Source organism: Cetorhinus maximus, chromosome 4 (assembly GCF_964194155.1).
Source record: "Cetorhinus maximus chromosome 4, sCetMax3.hap1.1, whole genome shotgun sequence".
Taxonomy (NCBI): Eukaryota; Metazoa; Chordata; class Chondrichthyes; order Lamniformes; family Cetorhinidae; genus Cetorhinus; species Cetorhinus maximus.
The window spans coordinates 75,923,069-75,936,467 of NC_135882.1; the positions used below are offsets into that span (position 1 = coordinate 75,923,069).

Here is a 13,399-nt window from a genome sequence, read left to right on the forward strand (position 1 = left end):
GGAAAAATTTGAACTTGAAAAAGAGAGGTGTGAAAGCTTGAACTCCAGAGGGAGAAGTTAGCAAGGGAAGAAAGAGAAAAGGAAAGGGAATTTCGAAGAAAGAGAGAACTCAAACCGCATGTACTGGCTAAAGGCTGCCTGACCTCCACCAAAGGTGTCCCGGGACCAGGTCCAAAGGGGCACCTTGGCTATCCAAATGAATCCGCTATGTTCAAACCTGGTCTAATCTGCACATGTCAGATTTCACATGAAAATGGGAAGTGCCGCATTTGGGGGCTGGAATTCCAATTTTCGGACATTTCCGCTCTTTCTGTCACAACAAAGTGGCTTTCCGTCGTGGCAAAAATCTGGGCCAAAGTTGTTTCATGCTACAAAAAAAAATCCAGAAACTGAAATTCAGCAATTTAAGTAAAGCAGCACAACATAGACCCGATTTTAAGCCAGCCTGCCCAACGTAAGTGGAACACTGGATCCAAAGTAGATTGGATCGCTTCTAGTCTTGTTTATGCTTATACTCAGCCACCAACATCCTGGAAGAGGCCTTTCAATGAGCAGTCAATGCATTGGTGTGTTATGCACAAATTACCCCAATTAAAATTTTGAGGGACAAATAGGTAGATGGTGCATGGCACATACCATTTGTCTAAAGCAGTCATGTCATAAAATTGCCTCAAATCTTTTTGACCCAGCTTTTGTGCGGCTAAGCTAGCAGGAACGTTCCTCTGGATGCCCCAAGAATACTGTGGCCAAATATTCCAATGAGATTGGTTACCCATGCCAACTCAATGCCAACTCATGCCCCAACTACCCCATGTCAGCTCAATACCAGCTCATGACACCTGCCCACCCCCATGGCCCCTCACATTTTCCATGCCAAGTCAATGCCATCCTGTGTCCCCACCCATCCCCTTTCCCCTTCATACCCCAATGCCACCTCTATAGCCACTCACCAAGTATCCACCACGTGCAGACCTCAGCAGGCCATGGGGCAGCCCTCCAGGCAGGCCTGCAGGCTCTTTCTGCCTTCCTGCATGCAGGAGCAGCCATAGAGCATCTGGCAGAGGGGCTTTATCCGCACACCTCCACATTAATGGACTAGCTCCAAAAGCCAATTTGAGTCAAATTTTAAAAGATTGGAGAGAAGGTGTCTCCATTTTGAACTACCTTCTTTCTCGCTTACCTTCCATCATAGCCTGCTATTCCTTTCATGCTGGAAGGCTTCTGATTGGCCCTCCAGCTTCGAGAGTCTGCCTGCCACCCTAAAATGGACAGCAAACCTGCCTCCCTGCCAAATAAGGGGGCACCCTCGCGAAAATCAGTGAATGATTGCTTCCCACGGAGCGGATGTAATTGGACAAATGGAGCATTTAGAATGGGAGGTGGAGGGAAATATGTTCAAGTGGAAAGAAGGATGTTCTGCAGAATTAACAAGGGAGCTAATAAATTGGCAGCAACACATTTAGATAAAATGAATCTTTTGTAAGAAGTTGTAACATTTGACAAATTCAATAAAGTTTTTGAACGAAGGGATCAATTGGATAGGCAAAGGAAATGCAGTCGATATAATCTATGTAGATTTGTAGAATGGGTTCAGTAAAGTATCTTCCAAGAAGCTTGCAATAAAAAGTTAGACAACTTAAGAAATGAAATAGCATTGATAGAAAGTTGGTTGATAGACAGAAAGCTCTGCTCAGCTCTGAAGAAGAATCAAACGGACTCAAAACGTTAACTCAGGGCAGAACTTTTCCGTCGGCGATTTGGGGGCGGGGCCCACTCACCGACGCAAAAATGACGTGGGATGATGTCGGGGGAACCCCCGACGTCATCCCGCTCCATTTAAATATTCAGGAAGGCGGGGGCACAGCAAAATCAGCTGTCCGCCCGCCGACCCATCAATGGCCAATTGAGGCCATTAACAGGATCCATTAAGCCAATTAAAGACCCTGCCCGTCCAACCTTAAGGCTGGTGGGCAGGTCAGGAGCCCCAGCAGGCTTCTGAAAAAACATGAAACCTCATCCACTGGCGGGATGAAGTTTCATGTCTGTTTTAAAAAAGTTTAATAAAGTTTTTGCGATATTTATTAACATGTCCCATCTCGTGTGACATTGTCACATGAGGGGGACATGTTAACAATTTTTTATTATTCTACTTTTGAAGTTTGAAACCTGAGGCAGCACTTAGTCTCAGAGAGATGTGCGCTCTTTCGCGCGCATGCGTGAAAGAGCACACTCTGACAGTTGGGGAATCCCTCCCTCCACCCCCCCCCACCTCCCCGCACAGGAAGCGCATAGCCTTAATTGGCCCGCCCACTTAAAATGGCGGCGGGGCCTGTTTCGGCAGCGGCGATCAGCTGCCCACCCACCACCGAGCCGGTGGGGCCCGCCCGCCCATCAAGGGCAAAATTCTGCCCTCAGTTTCTCTCTCCACAGATGCTGCAGACCTGCTGAGTTTTTGCAGGACTTCTTGTTTTTATTTCAGATTTCCAGCATCTGCAGTATTTTGCTTTCATCAGGAAACAAAGGTTATGGATAAATGGGTGTTGCTGGATTAGAGAACACTGGAAGCGGTGCAACCAGGCATCAGTACTCAGTTCATTTTAGTTATTGTTATAGTGATTTGAGCTTGAGCATCAGAAGTACAATGTAAAATTTTCTGATGGCACAAATGTAGGAGGCTTTACAAACAGCAAGGAAGATAGTAAAAAAGTTAAGGAAGTCTGAGGATAGTGGAATGCAGAGACAGGTGTAAAGTGAATAAGTGTGAGACAGTACATTTTAGAGTCATAGAGCTCTACAGCACAGAAAAAGGCTTTTTGGCCCATCGAGTCTGCGCCAGTCAACAAGTACCTAACCATTCTAATCCCATTTTCCAGCACTTGGCCCATAGTCTTGTATGCCATGGCATCGCAAGTGCACATCCAAATACTTGTTAAATGTTATGAGGGTTTCTGCCTCTACCACCCTTTCAGGCAGTGAGTTCCAGATTCCCACCACCCTCTGGGTGAAAAAATTCTCCCTCACACCCCCTCTAAGCCTTCTGCCCTTTACCTTAAATCTATGACCCCTGGTTATTGATCACTCCACCAAGGGGAAAACTTCCTCTTCCTGTCTACCCTATCTATGCCCCTCATAATTTTATACACCTCAATCATGTCCCCCCTCAATCTCCTCTGCTCCAGGGAAAATAACCCCAGTCTATCCAATCTCTCCTCATAACTAAAACTCTCCAGCCCAGGCAACATCCTGGTAAATCTCCTTTGCACTCTCTCTAGTGCAATCACATCCTTCCTATATTGCAGATTCCAGAACTGCACGCAATACTCCAGCTGTGGCCTAATCAGCGTTTTATACAGTTCCAGCATAACCTCTCTGCTCTTATATTCTATGCCTCGGCTAATAAAGACAAGTATCCCATATGCCTTCTTAACTACCTTATCTACCTGTCCCGCTTCCTTAAGGGACTTGTGGACATGCACACCAAGGTCCCTCTGATCCTTGGTACTTCCCAGGGTCCTACCATTCACCGTGTATTCCCGTGCCTTGTTTGTCCTGCCGAAATGCATCACCTCACACTTATCCGGATTAAATTCCATTTGCCACTGATCAGCCCATCTGACCAGCCCATCTATGTCCTCCTGTAATCTAAGGCTATTCTCCTCACTATTTACCACCCCACCAATTTTCATGTCATCCGCGACCTTACTGATCAACCCTCCTACATTCAAGGCTAAATCATTTATATATACCACAAACAGCAAGGGACCCAACACCGATCCCTGTGGAACCCCACTGGACACAGGCATCCAGTCACAAAAGCACTCCTCGACCATCACCCTCTGCTTCCTGCCACTCAGCCAATTCTGGATCCAATTTGCCAAATTGCCTTGGATCCCATGAGTTCTTACCTTCGTTATCAGTCTCCCTTGCGGGACCTTATCAAAAGCTTTGATTACGTCAAATGCATTGCCCTCATCTACACACCTGGTCACCGCTTCGAAAAATTCGATCAAATTGGTCAGACATGACCTCCCCTTAACAAAACCATGCTGACTGCCCTTGATTAATCCCTACATCTCCAAGAGTAGATTAATTGTGTCCCTCAGAATTGCTTTCAATAGTTTCTCCACCATTGAGGTTAGGCTGACTGGCCTGTAGTTCCCTGGTTTATCCCTTCCTCCTTTCTTGAATAACGGTACCACATTGGCTGTTCATCAGTCCTCTGGCACCTCTCCTGTGGCCAGAGAAGTATTGAAAATTATTGCCAGCACCCCTGCTATCTCCACCCTTGCCTCATTCAGCAGCCTGGGATACATTTCATCGGTCCTGGAGATTTATCTACTTTTAAGCCTGCCAGACCACTTAGAACCTCCTCCCTTTCTATGCTAATTTCTTTAATTATATCACAGTCCTTCTGCCTGATTTCCACAACCATGTCGTCCCTCTCACTTGTGAACACCGACACAAAGTATTCATTTGGAACCCTACCTACATCTTACGGCTCCACACACAAATTACCACTATGGACCTTAATGCGCCCTACTATTTCCCTAGTTATCATCTTACTCTTAATGTACTTGTAAAATAACTTTGGATTTTCCTTTATTTTACCTGCCAATGTTTTTTTCATGCCCCTTTTTTGCTCTCCTAATTTCCTTTTTAAGTTCCCCCCTACACATTCTATACTCCTCTAGGGCTTCCGCTGTTTTGAGCCCTTGGTATCTGCCATAAGCCTCCCTTTTTCTCTTTATCCAATCCTGTATATCTCTCAACATCCAGGGTTCCCTGGATGTGTTGGTCCCACCCTTTATCTTTACTGGAATATGTTGGCTCTGTACTCTCCCTATTTCCTTCTTGAATGAATCCCACTGCTCTGACGCAGATTTACCTAAAAGTAACTGCTCCCAGTCCACGCTGGCCAAATCATATCTGATCTTATTAAAATCAGCCTTCCCCCAATTTAGAACTCTGATTTCTGGCCCATCCTTGTCCTTTTCCATAACAACCTTGAATCTAACCGAATTACGATCACTATCTGCAAAATGCTCCCCCACTGATACCTCTACCACTTGCCCAGCTTCATTCCCTAAAGTTAAGTCTAGGACCTTCTACGTACTGGCCTAAAAAGCTCTCCTGGACGCATTTTAAGAATTCTACTCCCTCTAAACCTATCACACTATGACTAAGCTGGTTAATGTTGGAGAAGTTGAAATCCCCTACTATTACTACCCTATTTTTACACTTCTCTGAAATTTGCCTACATATCTGCTCTTCTACTTCTCTCTGACTGTTTGGGGGCCTATAGTACACTCCCAGCAATGTGATTGCTCCATTTTTTATTTTTAGTTCTACCCATATGGCTTCATTTGAGGAGCCCTTCTAAGATGTCATCCTTCCTTACTGTTGTAAATGATTCCTTGATCAATAGTGTGATACCCTTTCCTCTTTTACCTCCTTCCTTGTCTCGCCTGAAGACCCTATATCCTGGAATATTGAGCTGCCAATCCTGCCCCTCTCTCAACCATGTCCCTGTGACAGCAATGACATCATACTTCCATGTGTTAATTTGTGCCCTCAACTCATCTGCCTTATTCATCAGACTCCTTGCATTAAAATAAATACAATCCAACCTTGCCAAACTCCCTGGTGCCTTAACTGGCCTATAATTTCTATGCCTTCCAGACTTTTGGGAGGAAATACAAGGACTGGGACTATACACTAAAGTGAAAAGTGCTGAAGGACATGGGTATACAGCAAGATGTGTTCAAATAAGTCCCTGAAAGTGTAACTTCAGATAAATAAAGCCATTTTTAAAAATCAATAAAATGTAGGGGCATGGGATACAAGAGTAAAAAATTAGTGATAAAGTTATGTGAAACATTGGCTTGGATACAGTGAGGGTATGGTGTACAGTTTTTGCCACCCCATTTAAAAAAAAATTAGTGTGTTACGGGGTTAACTATAATTAAGAGGAGAGACTTGATATACTGGAACTGTTTCTACAGGAGCGAAGACAGACAATAGGTGTTTTGGCAGAGTTTTTAAAATTATGAAGGATTTTGATAGAGTGCATATGAAAAGACTATTTCCTCTGTTTGGGGAATTGGCGAACAATAGTCATCAATTTTAAAATTGTCATATTAAGAGTGAGGAGGTCAGAAGTAATGTATTTACTCTGCGGGTTTTGGAGCATGGATTGTTTTGTCACAGACAGTGGTTGAGGCAGAGATCATTGGACCTTTTGAAGGGAAAATGTCAAACATTTGAAACAGAAGAAGTTATAGGGTTATGGGAAGAACATGCGGGCTATTGTATTAGTTTTCGATTGCTCCAGCATATAACCAGAACAAACAAAACAGGCCAAACGGTCTTCTTCTGTGCTATAAACTTATGTAACTTCTGTAAAATGTAAGATTGCTTTTCTTGCAATTTTGGACAGGTGACATATAGTCCCCTGAAGGCAAAACGTTTATTTCACCTAATAGGAATGGCAATTAAACATTCCAAATAAGGGGCAGAGAAACAATAGTTCTAACCTGTAATCAGACCATGTGCAATCATTAAAGCTACCATATTTAATCTCTCCCACAAGTAAACAAGTTCCCATCTGTTGAATGTTTTACCTAAGCAAGAAGAGTGACAATTGGCGTCACATAATTATAAAAGGCTTGCTTTCTGAACAATGCTTCAAACAGTTGTCCCAACTTATGGCTGAAAACCCAAACAACGCAAGCAGGGGAAAACAAACACAGGATGTTAAAGAAGAATAGCTGTAATAGGTTCATTAACAGCCAATTAGTATGTAATTGGGTACTGGAGTTCCACTAAGTAGCTCCTGGTGAAGGGCTTTTGTCGTTCATGATGTTAACTGTATAATTTCAGGTTTTGCTTCTGTTTATGCACACAAGCACCCCTATTCTGATTAAAATGATTATAGCCCCATATGAGGGTTTGGGAGCAACTGAATGTATCTATCCCTCCCCACCAATGGCCTTCATTATTTTTTCTCTGCCAGTTCATTTTTAACAAATATCAAATGTTGTGTCATTAAATCAGCTCTGCCGACGACAAATTGTCTAAATCATCACATTAGAGAGATTTTCACGAGTTGTTTTAAAACAGATTAAACAAACAACTTAAAAAAAAGTTTCCAAACTATGTCTTCAACTGGTGACTTATGTTTTAAAATGTTAAATTCATAGCCCTCCTGTGAGGCCACATTAACTTTCTTTCTCTCTTATCTGAAGTTGTTGACCTCTAGGAAGGAGGAGAAGGTTACAGGGTCAAAGTCTTTTCCTCCTTGGCCCTCACTGCTTGCTGGGAGAGGTTTGATTGCAGAATAGATGTATTAGAACAGAGGTTGAGGGTCAGGATTTTAATTCTGTTAAGAAACAGCTGGTTTTAGTTTCTCTGCACTTCTCTCCCTCCCTTACCCACAAATCCAGGAAGATGAAAAATGTGTCTTGAAAATACCCAGTTAAATGAAAATGTTCAAGGGTAAACATTTTATTTGTATATTCAGAGAATAATATTCTATGTACAAATAAAGCAGCATTTTCTACCGTAAAAGAAGATTCACTCTAGCATTAACAGCTATGCCACAATTTCTGATATATTTCTGTCTTTCTCTCTTCCCTTTTCTCATCCTTTGTAATAGAAAACCATATAAAATGCCAACCCTGTAATGGGCCCCTGATTATAACACATATTTTGTATGATTCCCAAATACGGCATTGTAGATTGGGTCTCGTGTGCTTTATTAGCAGTGCCCCGTGTTAAACTCTTTTGCTATATACAATTTAGCAAAACATGAACATAGAGCGTCTACAGCAAACTAGTTGCAGATTTTTTTTGTCTACTTACCTTTTAAATGCAAGCCTGAGGCAATGATGGTGTGTGGCTCAACGGCAATCAGGGGTCATAATTTCATTGGCAGTTTGCATCAGGTTCAATTTTTTTAGCATGCATTATGCAACAACAGTAAGTCTGTGTTTTGTTACTCCAAAAATTGACTGAAACAACTTAGCTGAACATGATATAAATTCAAATCATAACAATAAAATGGAAAGTAAGGGATTTTATTTGCAACTGCTTTAGTCTTTATAAAATATAGGAAAAGGAATTTTAAGATATTAAATGCGCATAACTAAATCATCAGTTCAAAACCTACTTGCAAATTTAATTTTGAGGCAGCAAAGTAATCCTTAAAAGGTAACTTTCCATTTGTTTCCTTTCAGTTCTCACTTATTTTCTTACTTAATCATTTGAAGATGGTTTTTATTTTGAAACATGTTTTCCGTTATTTGAGTCTTTAAGTCTGCTAAAACACGTCAAATATTACAACGTGATCAGTATACAATCTGGGAAACAGCAACATTTTTAGTACTTGTGAAAGAAAATTAAGAATTATAGTTTTATTATATGTGCCCAACATCTAGATGAGCAGAAGTTTCCTCCAACTAAAAATTAGAAAAACCAAAGCCTTCGGCCCCCACCACAAACTTTATTTGCTGGCCACTCACTTCATCCATCTCCCTGGCAACTGCCTGAAGCTGACCCAGACTGTTTGTAATCTTGGTATTATATTTGACCCTGAGATGAGCTTCATACCACATATCCGTGTCATTACTAAGGCTGCCTATTTCCATCTTTGTAACATTACCTAATTTCACTCCTGCCTCAGCTTCTCTGATGCTGAAAACTTAATTCATGCCTTTGTTATCTCCAAATTTGCTTCCCAAGTTTTACCTTCCATAAACTTGAGGCCATCCAAAACTCTGCTGCCTCCATCCTAACCCACATCAAGTCCCGTTCATCCAGCTGCCCTGTGCTCAGTGACGCACATTGGGGAACACAATTAAGCAATGCCACGATTTTAAAATTCTCATCCTTATTTTCAAAGCACTTCATGGCCCCGTCCGTTGGTATCTCTATAATCTCCTCCAGCCTTCATCACTTCAAAATTTCTGAGTTTCTTCAACTCTGGCCTCTTGAGCACCTCTGATTTTAACCATTCCACCAATGACAGCCATGCATTCAGCAGCAAGGCCCTAAGGACTGGAGTTCCCTCCTTAAGCCTTTCTGTCTCTATTCCTCTCTTTCCTCCTTTAAGATGCTCCTTAAAACTTCACTCAGCTTCCTTCTAATATCTCCTTATGGGCTCAATGTCAAATTTTGTTTGATAACGCCACTGTCTTGGGATATTTTACTATGCCGAAGGCGCAACAGAACTACAAGTTGTTGTCCTTGAACATAATGGCCCAGATCTTCCATTCTTCATAGGGTCACACCCCAGCGGTACCCCAGAAGATGCGCTAGACCCCTCAGAAGTCCTCACGCAAGGACTGCATGGGAATTGCCTGGGAAGTTTCAACTTCTATTGGGCAATTACCTTGTGCCTGGAATCCTCCAAAGCTCCGATTTAAAGTCAGAGATTTTGGATGGTTCCACCTTATTTAGCAGAATAATTACCCAGGAAAAGTTAGAAGCATTAAACCAGTTCTAACTCCTGGGTAACTATACTACTGAGTCCCAATCCCTCCCCCACTGGCCCATCCTATACATCCACTTACACATTTAGCTTCTCTCTGTAGCTTGTCAAAGTGGTTGAGACATTTAAACTTAACGGCATACGGCAGCTAGTGCTGTAAACGGTGGTGTGGCTTGGTTTCTCCTGATGCTCTTGAAGGACTCCAGACGAGAAATAGGAGCAGAGTGACAATCCCATAGTGATTACCACTCCATGGAAGATTCGGCCAAAAATATACTTGCTTTTATAGCCCTTAATGGAAGTAACTAATGCATTTATGTATCGTTATGTTTCATTCTTTTAGAATTCCCTTCTGTATTTACTAAAACACCCCAGAGCAGGTGCCTGCTGTTAGAAGAGTCTGACGCTGATGAATATTAAAAATGTTTTCATTAATTTTGCTGTCTTTGTCCATACCAAGTGATGCTACAGTGAATCGTACATTTTCTTTGCTTTGCTGCAAAAAAAATGGTTTTGCAAGTCTGTCATCGATTGATTACTCTTATCTTTCAGGAGTACAGATTATTTATTGCTCGTTTGCTTTAAAATTGTGTCATTATACCCATGTTTTATTCACATGTTATCTGCGTATGAATAAAAAAAACAGTAAATACTTTAATTTGGGGCTTACAAGCATGTTTTAATAAAGTGAATAGAAAAAATAATTGAACAGAAATGCAGCCATATGTACAAATTCCCTATTTTTTGCCATTGTTCTCAGACTTGTTTCAAAAATAATTTAATTTCAACCTATATTTCAATTACCTTACTAACATCCTTAATTCTTTACAGGAATGTGATCAAGTTCACATTGATGATGTATCATCAGATGATAATGGGCAGGATTTGAGGTATGTTAATCACTAAGCAATTTACTTCTTAGATAACAGTATGTTATGTGACATACCACAAGTGTCTATTCTCCACTGAAGGCTGTCTCATTTGTATCCATTTGTACAGCACTTATAACTTTGCAACAGATGGCTTTCATGCTGCAGCAACTAGTGCAAATCTTTGCCTAGCAACTGGTGTGCGAGGCGGGGTTGACTGGATGCGGAAGTTAGCTTTTCGCTATCGAAGAGTGAAAGAAATATATAACACCTACAAAAATAATGTTGGAGGCAAGTATTCTAATTTTTTCTCATGAAGTAGTTGGATAATTTGCAAGGGATTAAATCATTTAGTAAGTAACAGGATAATGGCAAAAATGAACGCTGTTTTGGCTAACTGATGGATTGATGGCAGCTGTTCTGATATATATGATAACTGATACCTGCTAAAATTAAAAATTTAGAATTTTAAAAGTCAAAACTCAAATGCAATATTTTGTTCACATAATTTATCTCAGTTTTGAAATGTTTCTTTTCTTAATCTAGCAGTGTTGGAATATTCAAATCTTTGTCAATTATAAACATTATAAACATGGTTATGTACTTCGTAATCTTGATCTATAATTATTCAATTCCTCAGTGTAGACTTACTGAATTAAATTAAAGTTCATGTTAAGCAAAGTACCTGCATTTACAGTCACTTTGGCATAATATTCTATGCCATTTTTAAATAAAAGAAATCCAACTGAAATTTTATGAATTTGCATCTGAGGGTTGCCTCTTGGTCAAGTTTGTATGTCAAGTTTGTATATTTTCCTTGAAATCCATCAGTTCTCATGTAGGTTGATATTTGGAGCAGACAAGTGAAACAAAATGTTTGCATGTCAGGAAATGCTAAAAATCCAGCAGAATTCAATTTCTCCGCTTACCCTGCTTGATTTATGTCTCCAGTCAACCAATTACTAAAGTAAACCCAACAAGAGACATGATTCAAGCAGGGCTTCATTGGGCACCCATGTGGGTATGTGATCCATGTTGTTCTATCCTGCTGCTTGAATGTAGATTTGTGGCACTCATGGAGAAAAAAATGAATCAAAATATAAAATTAAAAAATCATTTTCAACATTTTGGAAAATTATATTTTAACCTTGTGTGGCTTTATATAATGTTGAGGTATACAAACCGGATCCTTTTATGGATCCTTTCTCGTCGTGATGTTTTGTGACAGAATTGCATTGAGTGGTTGTGTTTAACTCTCTTAACTATTGAAATTGTTGCAGTTGAAATATTTGGTATAAATAAAAAATGAATCTTTAACTCAGAATAACTATTTGCCAAATCTTAGGTCTCCTTGGTCCAACTAAAAGGGAATCATGGTTGCAGTTGCGAGCAGAAATTGAGGCTTTAACAGATTCATGGTTAACACTTGCACTGAAAGTGCTCACACTCATTCATTCAAGGTGAGGGTAGACGTGAACATGCAATCTTGAGTGAACTGAAGTCATTCCATTAATGAAAGCATTTTATAATAAGACATCAGCATCAAAAAATAGGTTTATCTGTAAAACAATTTGAAATGTAAAGATAAAGAAAGCAAAACATAAATATATTATTTTCTTATTTTCACTGATATTTGTCTGCATTAAAAAATACATTGAAATGGGTGGTTCAAAGGTAAAGCACATTATGGTTCCATGTATAAGGAAAGATTGACTATCTTGGATTCTTTCTGATTGGAAAGAGAAAACTAAGAAAGTGAATTGTGTTCTTCTGTTCTGTAAAATGCTATGAGAGAAGAAATTATAAATGGGTTCGGGCAAACTGGATTTGTAAGATATTTTGTTATGTAGAATTTGTCATGTTTACAGATTAAATACAACATAACAATATAGGAAATGAAGAAGAAATATTTTTTATTAAAAGGGTGATAAGTTTCGAACAGTATGTCATCACAGGCGGGGAAAGAAGAAATCGTAATGGGCAGAATTTTGCCCTTGGCATGCAGGCTCTGTGGGGGCAGCCCCCAACTGCCGCCTGCTATCGGGCCTGGAAGGCAATTTCACGCTGGCGAGCCAATTAAGGTCCATCCAGCGTGAAACGCGAGCGGCAGCGCTCAGGGCTGCCTATGCGGGTGGGGGGAGGTGTGCAAGCTAGGCGAGTGCAACCTTCGCGCATGTAGGCAACTGCGCACTACATAATCTCCCTGAGGCACAGAGCTGCCTCAGGGAGATGAAGATATATGAAAAAAAATTTAAAATAAAAATGTAATGAAACATGACCCCTCATGTGACGTGTGTCAAATGAGCAGGGACATGTTATTAATGAAAAATTAAAGTTTTTATTTTATTCTTATTTGCATTTGGAAACCTCATCCCACCTGTGGATGAGGTTTCCAAAAATGTACAAAGGCCACTTGGCGTTTTCACCTGCCCACCAACCATAAGGTTGGATGGACAGCGAAAAATTTATTTTAATTAACTTTTTAATGGCCTTAAAAGGCCTTTTAATTTGGCCCGCTGACCAAAATATCGTGCGTCATTTTATGCTCGATTGGGTCAGGTGTGCGCCCGCCTGCTGAGCGAAAAGTTTTACCCAATGAGTTTCAAAAAGGAACTAGACAGGCTCTTGTCTTCAAATGGAATTCCGGGTAAAGGAACACTGTGAACAGGTGGACTAAATGGACTTGAAGGTCTTCTGCATGAAACTGTTATAATTTGTTATAATAGTTTAACTGCTATGTCACGGAGGTAGAACGTCCATTTTTGGTGAGGTCGCAAAACTGGCAGTATTGGATCAGCCACCCATTATACAGCCCACCTGTCTGTTACACACCTCCCTCACACATTGTAAATCCCATCTGCCTATTTTATTCCCTGTCCAATTGTTACACACACTGCTCGATATTCACTTCCACTGACTTCAGTAGAGGTTTTACAACCTCCATAATTGAATATTCCTCCAGTTTTTTAGAAGTTAGATTTACATCCACAGTTCTCCATGTGCTGAATTGTCAATCTCAGCCATGCTATATTGGTAGGGAAGT

At 40.7% G+C, this 13,399-nt stretch overlaps 1 protein-coding gene across 21 annotated transcripts in view; it reads left to right on the forward strand.

Annotated features, from left to right (window-relative positions):
- The window catches only part of eya1 (EYA transcriptional coactivator and phosphatase 1), a 245,097-nt gene that overhangs the window by 210,399 nt on the left and 21,299 nt on the right, over nucleotides 1-13,399 (forward strand). For all 21 annotated transcript variants that reach the window (XR_013576404.1, XM_078540328.1, XM_078540338.1 and 18 more), the window contains 3 exons: nucleotides 10,319-10,377; nucleotides 10,487-10,647; nucleotides 11,702-11,816. Coding sequence is in view for 20 of the 21 variants with exons in the window: in XM_078540328.1 (XP_078396454.1) it covers nucleotides 10,319-10,377; nucleotides 10,487-10,647; nucleotides 11,702-11,816 (335 nt within the window). In the remaining variant the exon portion in view is untranslated. The remainder of the gene's footprint in view (nucleotides 1-10,318; nucleotides 10,378-10,486; nucleotides 10,648-11,701; nucleotides 11,817-13,399) is intronic.